The 27570-nt window shown below is 36.4% G+C and overlaps 2 protein-coding genes across 2 annotated transcripts in view; both read right to left on the bottom strand.

Moving 5' to 3' along the window:
• The window catches only part of LOC146536101 (IDLSRF-like peptide), a 71927-nt gene that overhangs the window by 19643 nt on the left and 24714 nt on the right, over positions 1-27570 (bottom strand). Inside the window, exon 2 of the mRNA XM_085190367.1 lies at positions 26157-26190. The gene's annotated coding sequence lies outside the window, so the exon portion shown is untranslated. The remainder of the gene's footprint in view (positions 1-26156; positions 26191-27570) is intronic.
• LOC146536102 (uncharacterized) lies at positions 1273-6831 on the bottom strand. The gene has a single exon (XM_085190507.1). The coding sequence runs from the start codon at positions 6829-6831 to the stop codon at positions 1273-1275; it is 5559 nt and encodes a 1852-aa protein (XP_085046633.1).

Genomic DNA, 27570 nt, shown 5'->3' with positions numbered 1-27570 from the left:
GGCGGAACTCAAGTGAATGAGCCGCTGACGCCCTGCACACTATAGGTTCCAGATCATGGGAACACGGAGTATGCTGAGACCCCAAGACGTTCTTGTGAGTCGTTCTTGTGAGACGTTCTTGTGAGTCGTTTTTGTGAGACGTTCTTGTGAGACGTTCTTGTGAGACGTTCTTGGGAGTCCTTCTTGTGAGACGTTCTTGTGAGTCGTTCTTGTGAGACGTTCTTGTGAGTCCTTCTTGTGAGACGTTCTTGTGAGACGTTCTTGTGAGACGTTCTTGTGAGACGTTCTTGGGAGTCCTTCTTGTGAGACGTTCTTGTGAGTCCTTCTTGTGAGACGTTCTTGCGAGACGTTCTTGCTATACATTGAAACAAGATACTGAAACAGGATGTTGAAACAGGATATTGAAACAAGATGTTGATCACTGTATAACGGTCGGTGACTGTCGGCTCTATTCGTGTCTTGTTCCGATTCTATCTTCTTCCTGTTGTGCTCACCGTTGATTGCCGACTGTCTCTGTCTCGCCCGACGCGCACCTCCGTTGCGCGGAGCTAAACGGTAACGAGAGCCGCGAGCCACCGAGCCGTTTTATCTTTATTTACAACAATATTTTTACTATGATTATCACACATTTACATTTATATTTTAATAACTAAAAATCGGATGTTTTTACAATTTATACATATTAAAAGAACATAAAAATATCTATCTATCTATGTATAAAACATTATACTATTTAAGTATTATCTATTATTAAATTACGAAAAATGCTGTTACGATGACGAATTTTACATGAGTTTTTACAATGAAAATTCTCTCTAAAATTAATTACACACATTAGGAATATACAAATCTGTTATTTTGTTACAGAAAACTATGACAAACAATAATTAATAATAAAATTTACTATACGGAAGTTACTATTATATAAAAAGCGATTAATGCGGCAAATCATAGTACAACTATACAAATAAGATATAAAGTCGAAAATTATTATCTAAAACGGAACCCAAATCTATTTATATTTATTATTTAATGTAATTACTTATTTACAAAGGAAAAAACACTATTAATTTAGAAAAGACACTAATAATAACATTCAAAATTACGAGAGTGGTATGACGTCACTTTTTGCCAAACTAAACAGTCTCTAACATGTTGTGACGAGTTCACAGCCGATGATGCGCGTCGGTTGTCGCGAACATTTCTCCCGCCGTGCAGAATCAGGTCTCGATGTGATGCTGCATCTTTCCCGCGGTGAGCGACGACGTCTTCTTACTTTGGAAGCGGAACGAGTTTTTTGGTTGGCCTTTTCAGAAGACCACCCTTAGTGCGTACTTCAACTATTCGCACTTGTCCATCTGCACCTGGATATACTTTTTCTATGCGTCCTCTTGGCCACGTATTTCTTGGAAGTTGTGAGTCGGCTATAAGTACCGGGTCACCTATTTCATAAGTAGGGCCTCGACCATGAGGCTCCCGCCGGTGTTGAAGTTCAGGGAGATATTCGCGAACCCAGCGTCTCCAAAACATGTCCGCTAATATCTGTGAGCGTCTCCACTGCTTTTTGCTATCGATGTCGTCCTCACTAAATGTGCCAGGTACAGGTAGACGAGCTGAACCCCCAAGTAAAAAGTGATTGGGTGTTATAGATTCTTCGTCGTCATTGTTTACAGAAACATGTGTGAGGGGACGACTATTCACAGTATATTCTACTTCGCAGAGTAATGTAGCCAAAATTTCTTCTCGGGGGTATCTCTCACGAAGAATAGTGTATAGAGCTGTTTTCACGCAGCGAACAAGACGTTCCCATGCGCCTCCCATGAATGGTGCAGATGGTGTTATGAAACGCCATGCGATGCCTCGACGACTGGCTTCTTCTTTGAATGCTTCTCGAAGTTCTTTGTCTGCTCCATGCATGTTTGTACCATTATCTGAGTAAATTTCGGAAGGACATCCTCGACGTGCAGCGAATCTTCGCAATGCAAGTATGGCAGAGTCTGCGCTTAGGCTGGCGGCGATTTCCAGGTGAACTGCTCTAGTGGTAAGACACGTGAAGAGTGCGACGTAACGTTTCACGTGTTGTCTGCCGACGACTACTGTGAGAGGGCCAAAATAATCTAAGCCGGTGTATGTAAATGGTCTTCGATGATGAGCGAGACGGGATTTAGGATGATCACCCGTAGAAGGCTGTGGGGGTTGTGCCTTGCGAATACGACACTTGAGGCACTGATGAACTATCCTTTTCACGGTGGGACGAAGACGAATTACCCAAAAATGTTGACGTACTTCATTTACTATTATTTCGGTGCTGCTGTGGTGAAGACAACGGTGGGTCCAATCAATATATAACTGTGTGATGTAGTTATCTCCATCTAAGACTTGTGGTTTCTTTGTTTCGTCTTTTATTCCCTCGGCGGCGGCTATACGGCTGCGAAGAACGACAATGTCATCTCGGAGTTCTACGGGTAATGAATGAAGGCGACTTTGTTTGGCAATAGTCCTGTTGTATCTTAAGTCTGTGATATCTTCATTGAAAGATTCTTCTTGAGATGTTCGGATGAGAAGATTTTCTGCTTTTGTAATGTACTTCGAATCCAATATCAGAAAATTGTTGGAATCCATAGATTTCTTGCTATGTAGAGTAGTAGATTTCTTTTGCAATGTTTCTCTTCGTTTGTTCCACGTAGGATCTGATTCCATATTTCTACGTGTTCGCTTATAAAAGATCTTCTCTTTTTTATTTCTGCAAATATCTAAAAATTGCAAGACTCTAGCTGTGGCACGAAGTAGTCGCTCCCATTTTGAGAAGCGTTGTGGATCAGGAATTGCTTCACGTAATTTTGTCTTCAGCTGGAGTTCTTTAACGGTAAAAGTATGTTCTTCACCAGTATTATTTGACACGACCGGTTTTTCGATAGGCCAGGTACTCGGATTTTCTTTCAAGAAGGCAGGCCCGTGATACCATTCATGATCAGCTCCAAAATCAGATGGTACTTCTCTGGTGGCTATATCGGCGACATTGAGCTTAGGAGGTACCCAACGCCATTCTTCAACTTTGGTATATTCTTCAATGGCTGCTAGTCTATGTGCGACAAATGGCTTATAAGACCTGGCTCCATTTCTTATCCACGTCAGAACTGTCTTACTGTCTGTCCAAAAGATTTTGCATTCCGGCGCAATACGATGTTCTTTTATGACAGCTTCTGCTATGCGAACTCCCATGACGGCTGCTTGTAGTTCTAAACGAGGAATTGACATAACCTTGAGCGGGGCTACTTTCGCTTTAGCCATGATCATGTTGACTTGGACTTTTCCATCCGGAGCAACCACCCTCCAGTAGGCAGCTGCTGCGTAGGCTGTTTCACTGGCGTCGCTGAATATATGTAGTTGTACAGATGTGGCATCACTATAACCAGAGTAGCATCGAGGTAAGCTCACATTTTTCAATTTCTGAAGGTGTAGCATCCATTCTGCCCACTGCTTGGAAAGATCTTCATCCGGATGTTGATCCCAATCTATAATTCTTCGCCAAGATTCTTGAAGAATTTGTTTAGCACGAATAGTAACGGGTGAAGCGAAACCAAGTGGGTCATAGAGTGACATAACTATCTTCAGAGCTTCTCTCTTCGTAGGAGCTGTTTTCTTTAATAAACTGGGCGGTAATCTTGCTAGTTTTAAATTGAATCGTAATTCATCGGTTGACGGTCTCCACATTAAACCCAAAATCTTTTCTTCTTTGGTACCCAGGTTAATAGTTTCTGTCATATTTGATTGTTTTTCAAGTTCATTTATTATTTTCGGGATATTTGAAACCCACTTGCAGAGTTTGAAACAAGCTTCTCCGTGGATATGTTGGACCTTTTTGGAAGTTTCTATAGCTTCTTCTATACTTCGGAAACTGTCTAGGTAGTCATCCATATAGTGGTTGTGGATGATAGCTTCCACTGCTTCTGGATGCGTGTCGATGTACCTTTTTGCGTTCCAATCTTTAGCGAATATCGCGGTGCATGGTGAACTCGCAGCTCCAAATATAAGCGACGTCATGCGATATTCTTCAGGAGTTCCCTCCCGCCGGTGTCCTCTCCACAGGTAGCGAAGGGCATCCCTATCTTGAGGTCTTACTTTGACTTGCATAAACATTTCGGCTATGTCGGCTGATACAGCGAAAGCATGACGGCGAAATCTCATCATGACTCCAGGAAGCGATTGAAGAAGGTCTGGTCCAGTCAAGAGGAAATCGTTTAGTGACATACCTTTGGTTTTAGCAGCGGCGTCGTGAACAATGCGAAGCTTCTCTGGTTTAGCCGGGTTTTGCACGTCGAAGTGTGGCAGGTACCATGTTCTGCCTGGAGAGATACTTTTAGGTGCCACCTCAGCGTAGCCCTTCTGGACGAGTGATTCCATTTGTTCGGTGTATCTCCTTTTCAGTTCAGGATCACGATCAATTTTTCTCTCTATTGATATGAGCCTCTTCAGCGCCGACTCATAATTATTAACCATGATGCTGTTCTCTGATTTCCATAAAAGTGTGGTTTCAACATGCCCATCTTGTAAACGGTGTGTGTGTTTCTTCAAAATGTTTTCAGCCTTTATTTCTGGATCAGAGTCTGGCCGACGCGGATTAATGATAAGAGATTCCAAGGCAAAGTAATCTCTCAGTTGTTCATCCATTCTATCTTCAATAGCAGTAACTTGATTGACGAAATGGATTTTCTGACCCAATGTCCTATTGTGCGCACCATGTAGCACCCACCCGAGCGACGTGAGTGAAGCGATTGGTTGGTTCTTCGGTCCTATACGGACATCTTCGGCGAGTAGTAAATTCCAATTGTCTTGACCAATTAGAATTTTAGGCGTGGCTGAGTCGTAGGTGAGCTGGTTCTTCAAATCTATTAGATGATCGCAGGCAGCTAAGTCTTCTTCACGAATTGTTTGCGGGGAAAGATTAAGATGCGGAACGGTACGAGCTGTAAAGCTAATCTTCTTTTTCTGTGAATTAGCAAGTGTCACGGTAACACGCCTTGATCCCGGCGTTTCAATAACTATATCCCCGATTGCTTCCATCTTTAAAGGATCCAGCCGTCCCTCAGCACCGACTTCCTTTGCCAAAGCTTCATCTATGAGAGATACAGTTGATCCGTCGTCTAATAGAGCGTATGCGGAGGTTTCTCCCGCCGGTCCATGAACTCTGACTGGTATGATTTTAAGATAAGCATGCGCCTTTGACGGTACCCATGCGTTGGCCACGGTTTCCTTTTCTTCTTGTTGATTTCGAATTTCTGATTTCTCCTTTTTATCATAGTGTAGTAATCGATGATGAGTACCGATGCATCCCTTAATATTGCACTTCTGTGGTTTACAGGAATGTCCTGATTGTCGGAACCGCAGGCATCTGAAGCACAGTCGGTGTTCTTTGGCGAGTTCCCATCTTTTATCTGAGTTGGCATCTTGAAATTTCTTGCAGCTAATACTGTGATGACCTTCTTTGTTACAAATTTTGCACGTACTTTTCACCATTCCATGAAATCTATTAGTTTTCCTTTCTTCGGTAGTATTGTGCGTTCTATGTATCACACGACGAGTAGGCTCTGAGTGCGGGATCTCTGTTGAATAAGGTGTGCGACATGCTGCTTGTTTGGTGAGAAACTCGCTGAAGTGCGTCAGGTCTGGTTTGAATATAGATGCTTGTTCCTCGTACCACCTGGTACATAACGACGATGGTAGCTTTTCACGAAGGGCCCTCGTTATATCTGGCGCAGTGATAAAGTTGTGTAAATCGAGGGCGCGAAACAGATTGACACTGCTTCTTACCTTACTGGCGAATGCATGTATCTCCTTTGGATTGTCAGCACAACGAGGTAGAGATCGAAGCTTGTCATATTCACTATATGCGATTGCATCTGGACGACCGAAATTCATTTCAAGCTCTTCTATGATGGCATCCGGTTTTGAATGAGCTATGAGTTGTGTGTCGACGACTTCCAATGCTTTTCCAGTTAGGCTTCTTCGAATTCTGGCTGTATTTTCAACTTCATTGAAGTATCCCTTAGTGTTTTCATATATGGCCCTGTATGATAGCCATTCATTTAACACTCCACTATATGTAGGAAGATCCATGATGACTTTGGACGCGACGGGAAAATTGTATGACGATGATGGAGGTAACATTGTAGGTTTAGGTACCTCTGTTTTCATACACAACGATGTAGGAGCGGTTTCGGCTTTTTCGCATCTTTTCTTCAAATTTTCTATTTCCTTTTTTAGCTCCTCTATTTCCTTTGTTGAATCTCTCTGTATTGCTTGTTGATTTTCGGAATTGTTGCCGATATTCGGATGTTGAGGCATTCTATAGCATGACGGCACTGGATGTGGTTGCCTCGGAACATCTGCACATGGTGTAAGTGATTTTTGTACGATTTGTGCATTATCTTCAATCCAGGAGCTAACGTAGTCGGTTTTCGATATATTATCTTCCTGGGATTCTGAACTATCTGATTCAGCATCTTCCAGAGCTATTTGCGCGAGTTCAAGCTTGATGCGAAGTATTTCTTCACGAGCATTTCTTGCTCTACGTCTGGATTTCGTAGACTTCTTCGAGTTTGCACGTTTCGAAGTTGTCGACTTTATTTGTGTGCCTTCAAATTGTTCCTCCTTGTTAATTGAAATAATTCTTGAGTCTTCCTTTTCGTCACTTGGTACTATTAAGTTCTTTTCTATTTCGGAATCCTCTTGTGTATTCGTAGGCGGGTGTGTCACCTCTGTGTGACTAGATGAAGGGTCGGCTTCATATCTCAATCCCTCGGATCGACCTCTTGATCTTGTGATAGGCATCTTAGTAAAAACCTACGATAATTGGTAAAACTCACCAAGACGAAACGATAATACTCGAAGGCGGATGCACGAAGATTCTCGGAGACGAACGACGACACTCGAAGGCGGAAGCACGAAGATTCTCGGAGACGAACGACGACACACGAAGGCGGATGTCGGAGGATGATGCACGAACACTCACGAAGACTTACGATAATACTCGAAGGCGGATGCACGAACACTCACGACGTGACTTACGGCGCGATAGATGTCAGCGCAGTAGCGAGCACGACAGTCAATGCGGACGCCAACGGAGGCGGCGGAGAGCGCAGCGGAGAGCGCTATGTGACGGAGAACACTGCGCGACGGAGAGCACTGCGCGATGTAGTACGATAATACTCGAAGGCGGATGCACGAAGGTTCTCGAACACTCACGATAACACTCGAAGGCGGATGTCAGAGGCTGATGCACGAACACTCACGAAGACTCACGATAACACTCGAAGGCGGATGTCAGAGGCTGATGCACGAAAATTCTCGGAGACGAACGACGACACTCGAAGGCGGAAGCACGAAGATTCTCGGAGACGAACGACGACACACGAAGGCGGATGCACAAAACACTCACGACGTGACGGGATATGTGACGTCAGCGCAGTTGCGAGCGCGACAGTCGATACGGATGCGAAACGCGACGGCGAATGCGTTTGCGAGCGCGACGGAAAACACTGCGCGATAGAGTACTGCGCGACGGAGCACTTGCGCGACGGAGCACTGCGATAACTTGCACGATGACGGATGATGCTTCAGCTTCGGTGAGGAGTCCCCAGATCCGGCTCGAAGGACCAGCACGTTGTACCGGACGGGCGGAACTCAAGTGAATGAGCCGCTGACGCCCTGCACACTATAGGTTCCAGATCATGGGAACACGGAGTATGCTGAGACCCCAAGACGTTCTTGTGAGTCGTTCTTGTGAGACGTTCTTGTGAGTCGTTTTTGTGAGACGTTCTTGTGAGACGTTCTTGTGAGACGTTCTTGGGAGTCCTTCTTGTGAGACGTTCTTGTGAGTCGTTCTTGTGAGACGTTCTTGTGAGTCCTTCTTGTGAGACGTTCTTGTGAGACGTTCTTGTGAGACGTTCTTGTGAGACGTTCTTGGGAGTCCTTCTTGTGAGACGTTCTTGTGAGTCCTTCTTGTGAGACGTTCTTGCGAGACGTTCTTGCTATACATTGAAACAAGATACTGAAACAGGATGTTGAAACAGGATATTGAAACAAGATGTTGATCACTGTATAACGGTCGGTGACTGTCGGCTCTATTCGTGTCTTGTTCCGATTCTATCTTCTTCCTGTTGTGCTCACCGTTGATTGCCGACTGTCTCTGTCTCGCCCGACGCGCACCTCCGTTGCGCGGAGCTAAACGGTAACGAGAGCCGCGAGCCACCGAGCCGTTTTATCTTTATTTACAACAATATTTTTACTATGATTATCACACATTTACATTTATATTTTAATAACTAAAAATCGGATGTTTTTACAATTTATACATATTAAAAGAACATAAAAATATCTATCTATCTATGTATAAAACATTATACTATTTAAGTATTATCTATTATTAAATTACGAAAAATGCTGTTACGATGACGAATTTTACATGAGTTTTTACAATGAAAATTCTCTCTAAAATTAATTACACACATTAGGAATATACAAATCTGTTATTTTGTTACAGAAAACTATGACAAACAATAATTAATAATAAAATTTACTATACGGAAGTTACTATTATATAAAAAGCGATTAATCCGGCAAATCATAGTACAACTATACAAATAAGATATAAAGTCGAAAATTATTATCTAAAACGGAACCCAAATCTATTTATATTTATTATTTAATGTAATTACTTATTTACAAAGGAAAAAACACTATTAATTTAGAAAAGACACTAATAATAACATTCAAAATTACGAGAGTGGTATGACGTCACTTTTTGCCAAACTAAACAGTCTCTAACATGTTGTGACGAGTTCACAGCCGATGATGCGCGTCGGTTGTCGCGAACACATGTCATAGCGTAAAGTTAAAACTAAACAATCAAAACGTATGTATATATTTTTTTTTCAGCTTCACGCTATAACACAGCAGGGTAGGCACAGGGAACCTTGTGTTAAGTAACTCCGTTCCCCACTTACTGCCGAATTTTGGAGAACAAAACCTTGGCAGAACTCAACGCCGCGCTTTTGTCTCGACAGCAGAGCGAAGAACATGAAAATATTAAATATTGCATTTCCTCGAGTGGGAATAGAACTCTTAAGCTGTGTTTACAGTCGCACACTTGTGGTCCTGCGCAAACAGAACACAAAAAGTTCGAACCACTAGTTCCTGAGATTACCGCGTTCAACCAAACAAACTGCTACTTAGATCAATTCCCATTTCCAGGAAGATAGACGGACATTAAGCTTTATATCCGTTTAAAAAGTTTTTTATTCCAACAACAAAAACTCGATAAGTCCAAATTTGATACTGATGCGTGCACCGTGACTCGTAAAACAGGGACTTTACCCATTTCCGGTACGATAATAACTTTTGTTATAACTGCCTTTTATTATGTCCTATAATATATAAAATTGTTGACAAAATAGATTACTTTTCTTCCCGCACACAGTAGGGTAGGCAGAGGGAACCTAGTGTTAAAACACTCCGTTCCCCACTTCACAAGGAAATTACCATATTAAATATTCCATTTACTCGAGTGGTGATTGAATCCACAACATTGCTTCTTTTACAGTCTCACTTTTACTGACTATCCTCCAATAGTTATTATTCTATTGATATGACAAAAAAAATCATACGTAACAAATGTCAATACGAAACACACATATTTCCGGAACTTTGCCAATTCGCAATCACTTGGGAAATTTCAGTTATATGAACTAAAGTAAATATTAGACAAATTGGTAGAGTCTCTGAGGAACGTCTGGATGTTGGCGCTCGAGTGGTTATGGGAGGTGACGTCTCTCTATAATCGATATTATGCGAAGGACTAATGTGGAATCAGAATTTTAGAGCAGAAAAAATATGGTCAGTAGTTTCATATTCAACCAGTTATATAACGTAGTTTTGCTTGTGTGGGCTGTGAGATGTAAAATGGGAAGCCTGAAGAATTTGTTTTGAGAGATTTTCACTCTTAGTGCTCTCCTATACTCCCCAAGGAATCTATGGGAGATCATTAAAATTTCTAAGTCCAGTAGTTTCGTCTTTCCGTTGTCTGACAGTCACTCAGATAGTTTTTATATAAGTACAAATTTTAAATTTTACTTCGCTAATTATTTTGAAATAAAAAAAATATCCTGGGAAAGATAAGATTCCATTCCCCATTCCGACGCCACGTTTACTCTTGATATCAGAGTTAGAGGATGAAAATGGTTCATTTCTCCCAGCGGACATTGAACGCACAACCGTAGGGCCTAGAATCAGACATTATGCTGCTGCGTTTATAAGTATATTTATAAAATATAAATATAAAATACATATTTTTAAATTAAGTTATTTTACTCATAAATGATACTTGCTTCTCTATATTACCAAATATAAAGCTTTGCAAGGTGGTAAGGATAAGGTTGAGTAAGCTCCTGTACACCTACAGGTGCGGTACGAACTAAACAAGATTATGTGAGATTTAGAAATGTTTATGAGATGAAATGTTATGGTAAATAGAAACATTGTATATAAAATCAAATTAAATTAAATAATTTTCACGCTGTATCCCGCACACAGCGGGGCAGACAGAGGTAACTCAGTTTAAAGATGCTCCATTTTGACCTGTTACCAGAACGAGGACATGAAAATATCAAATAATAATTAATTCCCACAAGTAGGGGACGAACTCATAACAGTTCGGCTTCAAAAAATACAATTTAAAATATATTTTATTCACGTTATCCTAGTACGTTACTTAGAAACATGACGTGACAGTTACCTTTCTAAATACTCGTTTCATATTTACCTTTTATTCTGAATTCTAAACCGAGTTTTGTATTTTTAAAGGGTTTTTATTTCATAAAGGCTTAGAAAATATTCGATAAAATCCACAATAGGAGGCGGTCGGCCCTTTTATTTACAAAGTAGGTTTTTTAACAAAGAAATTTCTGTTTAATTAAGTATCCTATTACACAATTAAATGTGCTCAAAGTTCTTTTTGTAATAGTATTTTTCTTTGTAGGTCATTTGATCTATATGTTTTTTTCGTTTTATTTCGTTCATTGTTATAGTAAATAAGAAACAAATACTAAAAAAAAGTATATAGATATTTCGCGATTCTTTTCCATCTATCAATTACTAAGTATGAATTACATGGAAATGGTACGAAAGCAATTAATTTAGCGAGACCGGGCGCTAATAAACTGTATATAATGTTTCTTAGAACTACCCACTTGTTCTATATAAAATGTCATTTGGTCTGTCCTTGACGAGGAGGAAAGGTCACATGACGGTTCTTGGTATAATCCAGTTAATGCTTTAGTACGTATATTATGGTGGAATATGATGGTAATATTTGTATAATTATTTTTTATAACTTTATCCTGTATCTCGCATGGGTTGGCGGAGGGAACCTAGTGTGAACCTAGTATTGAATGACAGAACTTAACGCCATGTCAGTTCTCATTAAGCATCTTCTGTTCTACTAAAATATGGTCTATACTATATAGTCTTCCTCGATAAATGGAGTATTCAACAAAAAAAGTTTTTTTCTATTCGAGCCAGTAATTCCTGAGATTAACACGTTTAAACAAACAAACTCTTTCACTTTATTATATTAGTATCGACTATGGAATCAAGTAAAATAAGTAAGTATTCAAAGTGTTTGATAATTTAGGGATCAATTCGATAATGTGGGTTTGCCATAAATTTGAAATGTTTTACAACTTCTTAGGATGAACCTAAGGGTTGAGGATAGTTTTATGCCTACAATGAATAAAGAAAATTGGTAGACCCAAATATATTATGAAAATTATATTAGGTAAAGGTAAAAAATTGCAATAAATATTTTATAATATAATAAATGTGAATTAAATTCTTCGACGGAAAAAATATGTGAAAGATTTTATTGGCTCTATGAAAGAAGATAAAACACTCCGTTCTCCACTTTCCTCTTAATTTTCTTATGGGAAAAAATGTGATTTTTATTTTACGTGTAAAATCCACAGAAAGTTGCAAGCGATGACTACTATATTACAAAAAACTAAACTTCGCTCACAAAACTATTATAATATGGAAATGAGTATATTAATTTAATATAAGTTCTGAAAACAAAGGAATTCGGGAAAGTTTTGACGAAGTAGTTTCGTAAAACTTATAATTATTCCAACTAAAGTTATACTTGTAGAAGAAATTTGAAATTATACTTATAATATTTTTACAAAATATATTTCATTTATTCATAAATTCAATGAATATAAGAAACTTCAATTAACAAGCTAGGCCGCCGAGACGTAGCGGCACCGCGTGTACGCGACGGTTATGGGTTGGATTCCTATTTGAGGGAAAGAAATATTTTCATTGCTTATTAACAAAAAAAACCGCTGGGGTCCGCCACTTAATATGCAACATATTGAAAATTGAATGGAAAATAAGGAACAGATGTCAAACAGGTTAAAACTCGCCACTCAACACTGCTTAACCTCTATAGGAAACCGATAATTGAAAATAATAGTAAATATAATCTCCCTCCAGAGTGAGGATGACAGGCATTTTTTAATCATTTAAAAAAAATAGCCATTTTCGCGCAATCGGTTAAACGACTTAAGAAATATTAGTATATTCAAACATGAATAAACCCCTCACGTAGCTCGTTCCTTTTCACTGCCGTGTTAATGAAAGCTTATAGAACGGTTTCTCAATATACCACGTAATAACGAACGTACACAGATATAAAAGAATTAATTTATAGCTTATGAATTGTATGATACGAAATACGAACGCAGCTTCTAATTCCATGTTTTAAGACTAGGTTACCTTTTCCCCCTACTTTTTCTTCATATCCTCTTTCAAAAATCGTGAAGCTGCTTTTTGTTCACACGAACAATATACCCTTAAAGAACTACTAAAGCTATATAAGATTATTATAGTACAAAAACAACTTTAATCGCTTATACAAACTTTTTCATACAATTTACATTGAGAAATTGTTTTGAATCTATCATCTGTTCAAAATTCGGGGCCAAATTTGGTAGCGCTGGCAAAAACAAACGGCTTCACAAATTAGATGATTTGTACTAATGCCGGGGACACGGTTTGTAGGTAATGCTTTATTTTTTGTTATATCATTAGGGAATTATCAAAAGTTTTTATGATTTTGTGTAAATAAATACTCTAGTAGATTAGACCCACGCGCGGCTTCGCCTGCTTAAATATATTGTTATATTATAGTCTTGTATCTATGTCTTATTCTGATATATAAGCTATGTTATTGTAAAGTTTTATCAAAATCCGTTCATTACTTTTTCCGTAAAAGTAGAACAAACATGAAACATCCATCCTTACAAACTTTAATTAAATTATTTTCTGCTATACAATTTAAACCATTTTCAAAAATAAATGAAAAATAAAAAATTTAAGACTAGGTTCTCAGGTAACAATGTGAAACTAAAAAACAAAACAGAATTCTACTCACAGTTAACATGTCATATATATATTGAACATACACACATATAACATATACACATATAACTTCATATACAATTAAAAATATTTTTTTGGAACATAAACCAATTTTTATAATGGAAAAATAAGGGCTTTTTAAAATAAGGGCTAAGCTCGTTTCTGTAATTACATTTAATTGCATCCGTATTAACATTTTATTGTTCTTTTATTATTCACGTGTAATTTTACATTGAATTGGGTTTTTATTTGTTCGAATTAGTAGGCAAACAACAATAAATAGCTTTACGTTCTATCCAGCATTTATCAAATAGGTAATGCGAACACAGTGTTTAGACTCTCTGTTTCTCAACCGTCCAAGCGTTGTGAACAATCAAGCCATAGTTCTGATCGAGCGACGCCGAAATTCTAATATGCTCGTCACATCTTCTTTAATATTGTTTTCTAAAAAACATTTTTATTTCCTAAATATGGATCAAATTTATAATTACAGAAGTCGGTTAAAAATGTAAAAAAATATGTCATGTTTACTGACAGACGCTGACAGCTTAAGCGGAACCCAACGCCGCACATTGCCTAAGCAGAGGCTCTACTATTATTTATAGAAAATGTATTGTATGGAACATACGTGAATTTACAACGACTCTAAAGCTTTAAGTAAAATGAACGCTAAAACCGCTACACTCTACTATAAATTTCTATCAAACTAGGCCACTACAAAACGTGTACTAAATAAACGACGCAACGATTTACATTCTATGTATATGTAATCTTAAATCGACTACAATTTATGGACGTTGTTTACTAACTACAGGCAGTAACTATTTTTAACAGCGTTTTGGGTTAAAAAATATAAGTGATAAGACACTACTTTTTCTATTTTGAGGCATTATAAGCTATGCTATCATCGGTGAGGCCATCGTAGCTTAATAGTTATCTTTTCTTGGTTGGGTTGATTTTTTTCATTCTTTAGCATTCTAAATAAACTTAGTGTTAAGACACTCCGTTCATTACTTTCCGCCTATTTTACGATGTATTGGGTGCGGAGTGACGGAGCTCTAGTCATGGTTTTTCTTTTAGAGTACAAAAATGAAAAAGTGTCAGACCGCAACACGATGGCTTCTAAACACTTGCATATTTGTCCGAGATAAAAATAATCAGCTTCACGCTGTATCCCGCAACGAGATATAAACTACTAATCTCTATTTAACTTCTTTCTTTTTAAATCTGTTTCCCACGGTGCCGCAGTGTACAATATCCTTTAATATTATGAATTTTCTCATATAAACCTTTATATTGGGATAGAACTTTTATAGGGATGTTATTACTTCGTAACGCTTTTGGTAGCTAAGGGGAAGGGTAGACTATAGAGTCATATATTTAAATTTTTTATTTTATATATATTTTAATAAAGATCTTCGTCTTCTCTGCAACATTTAGCATACGAGTTCATATATTTTACTAAGAAACATTCGTGGCATAACGTCTGATTGTTAAAACAACGGCTGTGAGTTCGATTCTCACCTGCGGGAATGAATGTAATTTCGCTTTGTTAACAAGAAGAATAACTATAAAAAAAGCGACAATAAAACCCACCATTAAACTTGCAATGTGTTAGAAATTGGACGTAAAGTGAACGACGTAAAGCAAGAGTCTTCTTTAGTGAACACTAGATTTCCTCTTTTTATTCCGCATAAAGCAAGGAAAGTTAGTGTTTAAACGCTCCGTTCTTAAATTTCTGCGTAATTTTCGAGGAATTGCGTATTGAGTAGCGGACCCCAATGCATTTTGCCTTGTTACTAGAGCGAGGAAGAGAATTGAGTCCACAACCAATGCATTTATAGTCACAAATTAGTGCCACTCTCCAATGATCGCCTTCAGATCCAATATAATTTCGTCCTCCTTTTAAAAATATCGTTTTTAGTGCTTAATATTAATAAATGTTATAAAATCAGCTTATTTATAATTCAGAAAAAAACAGCTATAATAATATAAGCTGTGATTTGAATTTAGGACCTATAGTAGTTATTTAATATATCTATACTACTATATATTCCATACTAATAAGGCAATCAATTTCCCTCGGGGTTCTCGTTATGTCAATTTGCACAACAAGATTGATGTATACAAAATTAATATCCAACATTAAATCAATTAATTCGGTTCTAGAAATTCAATTGTATCGCCGTTTCAAGGCGCAAGGCTTGTAATGAGATTAGTCTTAGTAGGTTAGTTTAGCATAGTGCTGCTGTTCTCCAAGTCTTAACTTCTCGAGGTCACAGGATCAGGTTTTTTTTAGCTTCTTAGCACAAACTTCAGGTGATGTTTTTTTAGTTTCATGCTAAATATCGCGTCAATGTCAGCAGAGATCGAGAGGGAGAGAGAAAGAGAGGTTAATATACTGCTATCTTAACGCAACGTATATTATATTATATTATATTTTGTAGATATTGTCTGTTAAGTTGCGGAACACACCGCCGCGTCACGTCTATAAGAGAGGGAGAATATTTTCCTATCTCTAATTGAACCTACTATTATCACTTTACAATCAAACTCTGTGCCAATACGGCCTTGTATATTGACATTTTTATAAAAATCTAAAAGAAAACACGTTCGTCTCTACCCTAATATGGTAACGCGTATTCATTTTATTTGCATTCATATTGTGTGCCAATCCGCGTTACAGGCAGTGGAGGTTCCTCTCATAAATCCATTTATTCTGAGCCTTTATTGTATGAACAGAATGTTTACTATAACAGCATATTACTTCCATCTAAAAAGCTGTAAAAGCGACAGGTTGTGGATTCAGTTCCAACTGGAGGAATATATCATATATTTAGTATTTTCATTTCCCTGACCTGGTTACGAGGTAAAGCCTGGCGTTGAGTTTCGCTACTCAACACTTAATGTCCCCAGAATTTGATGGAAAGGAAATCTTTATTTTAACTCATTAATATGTAATTATTTTAAAAGTAAATTTATTCTTTAAGCTACCTAATTGTAACATAAAACGTATTAAATATATGTTTTAAAAGTAAATATTTTGTAGAAAGTCAATATCAATATTTCACCGAAATTCGACAGAAAACCTTGTCGATTTTATTTAATCTCGCGAAAGCTTTACTGAACGAACTCTATACTATAAAATAATGTTATACGCTACGAAGTGCTACGAGAAGCTACACTGCGCTACATATATAAAGATAAGCTTAGAAATAGATTGTGCAATATTGTAAAGTAAAAAGAAATTCCAATCATTTTTTGTTTAAGCATAAATTCTTCGTCTTTTGCTTTTTAAACAATTTTTGTTTTAGAAAATATATATATATAAGTAGCTTCTATATTTTCATTTCCTTGTAAAATGCGGGTTTAGTGTCACCCTTATTTTCATGAATTTCTCGATCATTTTTTAGCTTCACCTGTGTCACGCACCTTAAACCGTATGATAAGACATTCCGTTTCCCACCCGGCAACTTCCGTTCCCCACTTTTCGCTGAATTCAGGGAGAGAGAGAGAGAGAGACATTGTTACTGTGCCAATAAGTAAATTGTAACTAAAATAATGTTTTGAGATATAGCATAAATATTTTGTTTTACGCTGTATCCTGCGTATAGCAGAGTAGGTAGATCGAAACTATAGTTGAGACATTCCATTCTCTACACTTCAAATTTCGAGACTTACTTTAAGATTAACTTAATAATTCATTTCCCTAAATGGAATACGAGTCCACAACCTCCACGTCTGAAGTCAGACGCCGCGCTTCTGGGCAACGATAGCTTTGTTAGAATGATGCTTTGTAGAATTATTATTGAGAGTAAAATACATTTTATTCAGTGTATACAGGCACAATATTGTAAACGCGTAGCACCTTGCTACGGGATGCTACAAACATGCCTAAGGACATTTCCGGTTCAGATGGCATTTGAGATGTAAATTTGTATTTGTGCTTGTCCTCATATATTTATGTTATTGTGTACATACCAGGAATATACTCGTATACTTTATGGCTTTAAATTCTGCTGCTCAAAAAGCAATATCTTAAAAATTGGATGGTGGCGTGGGAAACGGAGTGTCTTAACGCTATGTTTAGATTGCCTATTCTGTTATATGCGGAATAAAAAGACTTTTATTATTTATAATATTAAATAACCATAAGGAATTTTTTTTATATAATCTAATATATATATATATATATATAATTTAAAAAGCGACGTTGATATCCGCCACTTAACATAAAATGCCCCAGAAAATAGTCATGAAGTTAAAAAGAAATAGTCTAATCTATTATTTGTACTTTTAAACTTCATATTTTCATATAAATAATTATATAGAAATTAAAAGTTAAGAAAAGTAAAAGTTTTACGGTTCTATACGTGTAATAAAAGTTTCTAATCACAGAAGTTTTCGTTGTACATACTTTTAATAGTATGACATTAGCTAAATTATAAATTTTCTGTGAAACTTACTCGTATGTTGGCAAAAGTAAAATATAGGAGCTTAATTAAAATGTAATCCTCTGTTATGAATGGCTTGGTCGTAGGTTCGATGTCTATCAGGGGAAAAATATGTGTAATGCCTTTATAGTATTTTCGCTTGGCTTTGGCTGAATTTATTATAATACTTAAATGTAAATTTTAAATTTGAGGCCAGTCGTGGCGCAGCAGCACAAGGTGGGTGTGGATTGTGGGTTGGGGATCCCCACTCGAGAAAATGAAATACTTAATATATTAATTTCTTCGCTCTGAAGTCGATATAAAGCGCGGCGTTTAGTTTCGCCATTCAACACGCAATACCTACAGAACTCGGCAGAAAATGAGAAATGGAGTGTCTCAACACTCGGCTCTCTCTGCCTACCCTGTAGTGTGCGGGATAAGAAAAGAAAAAATATAGCTTATAGATTTCCTTTATAAATGGAAAGAAGAATTTAAGAAAATCCTGATTCCTGGGGTTACCACGTTCAACCAAACCAAATGTTCATCTAATACACAAGTATAGATATAGGCGTTCGGTTAAATTATTAGACGAGAGATTATTTGGAATACAATTTGTGGAGAGGTCCTTCGATCCAATCAACCCTAACACGGCAAATCTGGTAAACACGAACTTTCTGAACTAGTTATTGGAAGGGACTAAAATTTGGGTCTATATTCCTCTAATATTTATATTTTGTATATTATTTATTAGTAAAAAAAAGAAACCACTCATGGCCCACTAAAGCGATTATAATGCGGCTGGTTTCGTGATTTTAATTAACTCGTTTTGGTAACGAAGCAAGGTGCGGCGTTAAGTTTCGCCACCCAGCACGCATTGCTTCCGGAATTCAGCGGACGCTGGGGAACAAAAGCGTTTCAATGACAACGGAGGATCATAACACTACCAGTTTTCAGTTTCCAGTGAATCCTTCTGCCTACTCTGCACGGCGCGGGTTACAGCGTGAAACTAATTTAATAAGATTTTGTCTACACTAATAATATAATTTAATGTGTCAAAAATTCAAAATTTTATGTTATATAAAATGTTATATTTTTCATGTATGTTTTTGACAAAAATGCCACAAACTCAAATACTCTCGATCAACAAAATTTAGTTAGAAACAAGAGCTTTTTAAAAGCAAAATAATTAAAAAGTTTAACTCTATCGAAGCTTTTCACTCAACGAGCCAAAATTGAGTTCTAAAATTAAAATACGCTAACAATTTGTCAGTGAAACTGTGTTAATAGAATTTCAAAGTGGCTTCACGTGGATGCAGCATCAATTTCTAAATTAAATGCATTATTTTCATATTTTTAGATAGGTAGAGGGTTTTTAGGTAGGTAGAGGGTAACCTAGTGATGAGACAATTAGTTCCTCACTTTAGAGGCATTGGCTGTTAAGTAGCGGAGCTTAACGCTGCCCTTTTACCTTGTTACCATAGCGAAAAAATGAAAATATATACATAAATAATAATGCATGCCTCCAAGTGGGAATCGAACCCACAACCGTCACGTTTATAGTCACACGCTTGTGCCACTTGGCCACGACCGCCTCTTACCACATTTGTTTCATAATAAAAGAAAAACTTAAACGTTTACAAAGCTTTCAAAGTGCACTTTCTGTGTAAGAACTTGTTATACTAGAATAATACGTTTGAGGAACGCAAGCGAAACAGAAAAATAACATCGACAAAGGACTAGTAATATTATTATTTTTACTTTTGTAACAAGTTTTGAGTTCGATTCCTATTTGGGGGAATATTTATACTCAATATATATTCATTCTCTCAATCTGGTTTGGTGGAAAGTAGCTAACGGAACAATAGACCATACATGGTTTTAGTTATATTTTCCTTCTCTATATAAACCATAACTGTGCCAGTTAACCATTTCATGCTCCTCCTTCCGCAAAAGTTTCATAAAAAGGGGTAATAATAATGTATAATACATGCAACACGTACATTATAGTAGAACATACTTTACTTTATATTTTCCCGAGTGAAAATAGAACCTTGAACCATTGGGTTTACAATCACACTTGCACCATTGCACCCATACTCAGATAATCAGACGATTTTTTATAAAAATATAAGTATATTTTTGTCCGTCTCGAATTCGAATCATGTACCATTGAAGGGCTAATCTACTCAATATTTTTTTCATTTTATTTCTGGAATATTCCATTACACGAAATAAGAATATAAAGAATCGTCTTGAGAGCGCTTTAATAAACTTTTTTGATCATTAACTTAGAAATAATCTTATTTATGTTATGCCTTAATTAAATTACTTAACAGAATTACAATCTAAAATAACATTTAATAGCTTGTAAATAGAGTCTAATATAAGTTGTAATAAAACAAGGGTCGAATAGGTAATAGCCGCCATGGGAAGGAACTCGTAGCAAAATGGTTTCACTCAACATTTACTCTAGTTGAGATGTTCGTAGTAAGAATGTTGGGATTAGTTTGAAAGTACGTAATGCATAGTGACAATTAGTATCAACTTATTAGGTTTACTTAGCGTATCGTGCATTCAAATCCCTGGCGGGGGTAAAGGTAATTTTGCCTTATATTTTAAAGTGATCACTTTTTATGGGAAATCAAACTGATTCGTTACATAACGTGTCGTTACGGCACCAGTCTGACTTCAGCGTCAGGCAGGCTCCTCCTCTATCGCCATGCTAATTCAACACCAAAAAATCAGTTTATATTAACAGTAAAGATATACATATAAACATACATGTGGTGTTGAGTGGCGGAACTCAACACTTTGCCTCAAACAGCGCTTTGCCTCTCGAATCCATTGGGTTTGGACTACATATGGTCTTAACAACTTAGCCTTAAAAAAATAGAAAAAAATTATTACAAGTAATCATATCAGTCAGTCTTGAAATTCAAATGCCAGTAGTATTAAGTAGAAAGTGAGGAACGAAGTGTCTAAACACTAGGTCCCCTTCGCCAATTAAGCTAAAAAAATAAATATACTATAAACTATAATTAAATGATTTTATTAATTAGCGAAAAAACAACTGTTACATGATACACAATGGTTAAAAAAACAAGATATCTTGTTAAAAATAATGATCCCACAGTTTACATGTCGCTTAGTCATTTGATATTGCTTTAGAATTTACATCTCAACAATCTTTTTCCCTTACTATTTATTTATAACAAGTTTGTACGCATATTTTTAAGGTTCCTTACCGCAAAGTAAAAACGGAACCTTTACAGGATCAGATTGAAATTAATATCAAAAATTTAAGTTATAGGTTCCTTAGGGCACAGTGAAAATCAAGCTTCTAAGTTAACGCAATTAATCTCAGTCAGCGAGTCCGATGAGAGAACTTAGTGTTAAGACACTCCGTCCCCTATTTCCCATCGGATTCTAGTGGCATTGCGTGTTGAGTGGTAGACTCAACGTCGCGGTTAACTTCGGCACCGGAGTAAAGAAATATAAATATTCAATATTTCAATTCCTCGAGTGGAGAAATCGAACCTACAACTGTCGCGTTACAGTCACACTCTTGTGCCAAGACGGCTTCAAGCTACAAATAAATATTCATTATATTATGTAAAAGGGTTAAATACTTTAGACGCGTCATGTCGTCGCGAGCTTTAACAGAGACCTAGAGCGTTTCACATATTTACATACGACGAAGTCTACAGTCCTTGGTTACGGTATATTAGGGAAAGTCTTGAAAATATGTATATTACAGATAAATATAGCTGAAGAGTATATTTTTTACTATATTTTTTTAGCTTTACGGTGTATTTCAGATATAAAAGAGTTGGGAGAACCAATGCCCAAGGCCGTCGTGGCACAGAGACACAAAATGTGGATACTATAAATACGACCGTTGTTGCTTCGATTCCAATTCGAAAGAACGAAATATATATATTTTCATTCCTTTAAATTGGGCTGATTTGTTATTTCCCAAGAATTTCGTGGACAGTGAGAACTGAAGTGACCTAATATACTATTTAGCGTGAAACCAAAAAAAATATATTTAGTATTTTAGTTGTTATCGTAATAGAAAAAATCTTTAAAAATCTAAAAAGAGTCATTTAACAAAAAGGAAATATCACATTGAAACATAACTTCCGTAGAGTCCTCCTGTCGTACGCGACATTAGCTAAGTAAGCCTCATTTGCATTAGGCGTGGCGAAACAGCTTTTAGCTGGAATATGGTTTTTGCTGAGCTATTTTTTATGATTTTTCCTTAAATAATACTATTTCAAAGATTTATAATTAGCAAGCAAAAAGCATCTAGGCCGTTGTGGCGCAGCGGAACAGAATTTTGCTTCAATAGTAAGTACAATAGTTGTAAGTTTGATCGATCGAGAGGAAGGGCGAAGTTGCATTCCGCCCTTTAACATATAATGGCTCAGAAATTTGTCGAAATCGTATCACAAGGTTCCCTCTGCCTACTCTGCTATACGTGGAGTACAGAGTGAAGCAGAAAAAAAATGTAATAAGTGGCAGAAGCCAACACTGCATTTTGTCTTAACGGTACGAGAAAATCAAAATTATTATCATTTATTAATTATTCCCAGAAGTCAATCGAACTCACAATTATCGCGTATACATTCTGGTCGTACTCCACTGTGCCACAATAGCCTAAAATAAAATAATCACTAAATAGTAAGTTATCTCTATATCAAGATAATTTGGTCTAAAAGAAATAACCTACAAAACAACCCCCTAAGTCCAAGCACGTACTATGATACGGGTTGAATACCAACTAAATCTGAATTAGCAAGAAAGAAAGCTATTTTGTTTATTGTTCCAGCGAAAATATAAGACATTCTCGGGTTTTTAATGTTATACATAATTGTAACAAAATGAGAAATAATGTATCTACGGTTTCAAAATTCGGCCTCAATCGTAATGATTTGAATAGGCTAGAAAATACAAAACGAAGAGTGTTTTAGTACTAGTTTCTCTCCGCCTGGTCATCTATGCGGTGTGTATAGAGAAGCTAGTGTTTTGTTAAAAAAAAACCTGTTAACATTGACAGTGTCCCATATCTAATATTTGACCTGGTTCCAAATCGAAACAGTGTGTCCAATTTTATTTCAATCAGACTAGTACCTCTTGAATTTGAGCATCGTTTGACCCTCACTTGTTTTAAATGGAACAAGGGCGTGTACGTCGATACTGTTATATGAAATTTATTTAAAGAATTGACTAATATAAATGATTTTGTGTTGTGTGGCGGAGTTCAACGCCGCGCTTTGTCTCCTTAGCAGAGCGAAGAAATGAATGAGTTAATATTTTACATTAAGTTAGTATTACATTCCCCTGAAAGTGAATGGAGCCCACAACCTTCGCATTAAAAATTATCACATGCCTCTGCGCCGAGACTGTTCTCACTAATATCATAGTTTATTTTAAAAAGCAAAACCACAGTAAACAACTAGTTTAATCAAATCAAACCCAGTAATATATTCGTCTCAATTACACCCATTGTCCCGTTGATTGTACTGTTACCGTATTTGGCATTGTTGGCTGAACCGGCCCTCTTTGTTTGAGATTCATGACTTTATTATTTGTATACCTTGGGCTGGGCTGGGCTGGGGTGAAACGATATGGGATTATGATTGTAGAATATATTTAGGACTAGTAATTTTTAAATTATATTACCTGATAATTTCTATAGGCTCCTTTCTACTGCGATGCGATTTCAGTCCAATCATTGAAAAATCACATTCTCGAATGCTCGATGCTTCCACTGCTCCTCGCGATTTTTTTAAATCTATGTATATATATAAAACACTTCCGTGTCTGAATCACTTAGAGATAACGTACAGACGAAAATATTGGACTTAGAAGCTTAAAAAAAAAATAGAGAGTTTATAGGGGCACTAAGACGGGAATTACCAAAATTTGTATAGGAGCGAGGAGAATATTTTTTTTTAATTTTACGTCTTAAAATCCCCCCACAAAAATTAAAAAGGCATTTAAAAAAATCTATTTCATTAAAACCTTGTTTTTTGCTATTATAATTGTTTCCTATTACTATAAAAATAATAAAAAATACCAAAACAAAAAGGACACATTATCAACAAAAGTACTGGAGAGGCTAATTTAATGAATACCGTCGTAACATATTTTATTGCTTGATGCCTAACAGTATATAGAGTGGGCTCGTAAAGTTGTGACGCATTTAGTGCCTGGACAAATAAATGTACTATAGATGAGGATTGTGGGTTCATACTACATGTTTGCAGTATCTATGCGCTATAGTTTATCTGTATTAAATACTGGTTTGTTTAACTTTTATCTCATGGCTCTCTGAATAAGGTATAGGTTATCACTTATCAGGATGAGATATCCCGATAAGTGATAACCTATACTCAGAGATAACCTATAAGCAGAGATGCTTATCCTGCTACGTGCAGGGTACAACGTAAAGTTAAAAAATTATAATATCTTTTTAGCTAATCTACTATAAAGCTAAAGGGTTTATTTGGCCATAAGCGTTAATCTCAGAAACTACTAATTCGAATTGGAAAATTCGAGAAAAACCATAAACAAAACATGAAAAATGTTGGGAAAATAGGAAACCGTGGCACAAAATCATTAGATTTTTCCATTCAGCGAAGCGGACGGAAAATATATACTTTTATGAATTTATTGAATTTCGAATCAATCATTTACATTCTATAATCAGATTATAAGCACCTTTACAAAGACTCCTCGTAAAATATTCAGTACTTCGCCGGCGTAACGATGTTTACACCACTTGCCGAAATTAGGCAAATATTGTGAACGCCAGTTTTCGTCAAAATTAAAAACAATTTACTTAGAGAGGTTGTTTGTGACCTTTTTACAAGTCTTACTATTTGGTCGCTCACTCCTCAAATTTGGCGGAAAGTGGGTGACAGAGTGTCTTAACATTCACTTCCCTCTGCATACCTAAATAAAAGCTAAATAAGGCATACAGCGTTAAATTAAAAAAAATACTTGCTAAAAACAACAACGAGTCAGTGATTTAAAGTGGGTAGTTCACGAAAGTTATTTTGTTACGCCAAGTTCTAATTAAACAATTTCATATAAGAAGCTGTATGAGTAACTGATAAAGTTTTAATTAAAATGTAAACAATTTTCATTTGATGCTAAAACTTGGTATCTGGTTAAGGAGTTATTCTTCAGTTTCCCGCTGTATCCCGCATATAGCAGGATAGGTGAAAACCAATTTTCGAAATATCAGCTCAACGCCAGGCTCTAGCAGCAGCAGGAGCTGAGCAGGGAAATGATAAGTTTGTTTTAGTCATTTCCCCAAGAGAAAACCTAAAGTAAAGAATAACAGAATAACTTTTCTCCATATCCTCTCTTCTTGCTTATCTCCCAAGATATACCTACAAGAATTATTTAAAAAAACATAGGGTTTAAACAAATTACTTCCCTTGGGATAATACAGTGAAAGGTGAGAAGGAAACTTAGTTTTTTTTGTAGCTTCTCTCTTCCGTTCGTAAGCAGAGGGGGCGAAGTGTTAAGACACTCCGTTTTGCACTTTGTATACTTCCTTTACTCTTTAAATAGTATCTCTCGATTAACCGACCGTGCCAACATCAACCCAATACCAAAAAAAACCACTACCAATATATCTTATACTCATGAAAAAGAAATATATTATATCAATAGTTGTCCACTGTGTTCCGTTTTTACCATAATGCATATTAAATACAAATTATTTTGTACGAGACTCCGCGTTGGGTTCCCAAAGGTGTCAGAAATTTTAGTTAGTAACTTATTCTAAGTTCGCATGCACTTCTATTAACACGTTATATATCTTTTTTTATGTCATCACGCTTTATCCCTTGCGGGTTAGCCAGAAAGAAAGGAGCGCCAAACGCTACGGTAATTAATGTTAGTTTTAAATAAATTAGTTTATTTTTAAGTGTTCGTGGCGCACTGATACTTGCGTGTGACTGTAAAAGCGACGGTTGTGAGTTCGATTCCCATTCAGATTAATGAACTATTTAATATTTTCATTTTTTTTCGCTCTGGTAACAAGGTAACACGTAATTCCTCGAGAATTCCGCGAAAAGTAGGGAACGTAAGTGTTTTAACATTAAGTTCCTATATTCCCTCTACCTACATCACTATATGAGGGATACAGGGTGAAGCTGATAAAATTTTTTTTTTTAGTTAAAACAAAAGGCTCCCGAACTTTTATATTTTTATAAAATATTTTTCGCATACCTGATTTCTATTTGGGTTGAACTCCACAGCGTATCTGAAAAAGATAAATATTTGCGTCAATAAAATATATACGGTAATAATATAATATACATTTATTCTTGTCTTGTTTTTTTTTTCATATTAAATTAGAGTGTATATGTAACATTTAATTACTGAATAAACCATTTATTTAAGCATTTATTTTATTTATTCTATATTGCAATAGGTATATAAATATGATTTTTACGTTTTACATTCCTTGTGACCTTAAAACATGTTTAATCGTATTTTATTATTATTTTTTTTTTTTTTTTCGCTTTGTTAACAAGGCGACGGACGGAGAGTGTCTTAATAGTAGTTTCCTTTGCCTACTTGTGAATGTAAAAAAATAAAAAACCTTTTAACTAAATGAAAATGCAACCCTTGGCATTTACCTTATCTTGCCTATTACTAAGTAAATTCATTTTTCCATTAAAACAAGTCGGCTTCCTGCTCCGTGAAGGCAATTTAATTAAAAACTCTTTTAATTCTTTCATACCGTTACTCTTTTAATAGGATGGTTTAGATTACAATTGGGATATTATATTGGGATATTATCTTTTATAATCTTTTGATCAATTGTTATATAAATTAGTCTTACGTTTTTCTTCAATGTTTCAGTGGAAGCGAGATGTTTTCACGCTAGGTTCCTAGGTTCCTCTGCCAACCCTGTTATAGGCGGCATATAGCATGAAGCTAAAACAAACGTCATATATAACAGATATAGCGGAACCTAACGCCGCGTTATGCTTACCCAGACTGTGAGACATTTTAAAATGAGGAAAATATTTCAAGGAAATAAAAATATCTAATATTTAATTTCCTCGAACCCATAACCTCTTGTGTATGCATTCACACTTGTGCCCCTGCGCCACAACAGGCCTCATCTCTTCATCATCCTTAAAATAAAATATATGAAAATTTATTATTTAAGTATTTTTTCATCATGAATATGATAGTCCATAGACCAGTCAGCGTGGGCGCTCCAATAAATTCGAAAACGCAACAAGAATATTCCCTTCCATATAAAACGTGGGGGTGTCGCGTGCCCGGAATATATTATATATAGCTTTGTTTGCGGCTTATTTTTCTGGGATTTTTGTATTTCTAAACGAACTGATTGTTAGGGTTCCGTTCTAATTCCGTTCTAAGTCTAAAAGGTCTTGATCCTTAAAGTATTTTTTTTTAATTTCATGTATATAAAGTTGCCCAACTCCATAAATAGGCCAATCATGGTGCAGGGGCATAAGAGTGAATAGGCATTATCTAGGCAAGCATGCTCCACCTTCGTTCGTATCGTCACTTACCACCAGGTGAGATAGCGGACAAATGCTTGCCTATCTACAATAAAAAAAAAAGAGTGCAACTATAAACATGAAAGGTTTTGAGTTTGATT

The sequence above is a fragment of the Heliconius melpomene genome, chromosome 9 (genome assembly GCF_056956725.1).
Source record: "Heliconius melpomene rosina isolate 202511_hmr_F chromosome 9, ASM5695672v1, whole genome shotgun sequence".
NCBI lineage: Eukaryota > Metazoa > Arthropoda > Insecta > Lepidoptera > Nymphalidae > Heliconius > Heliconius melpomene.
Note: the sequence above shows the minus strand (reverse complement) of the source record. Positions and strands in the feature narration are given on the sequence as shown.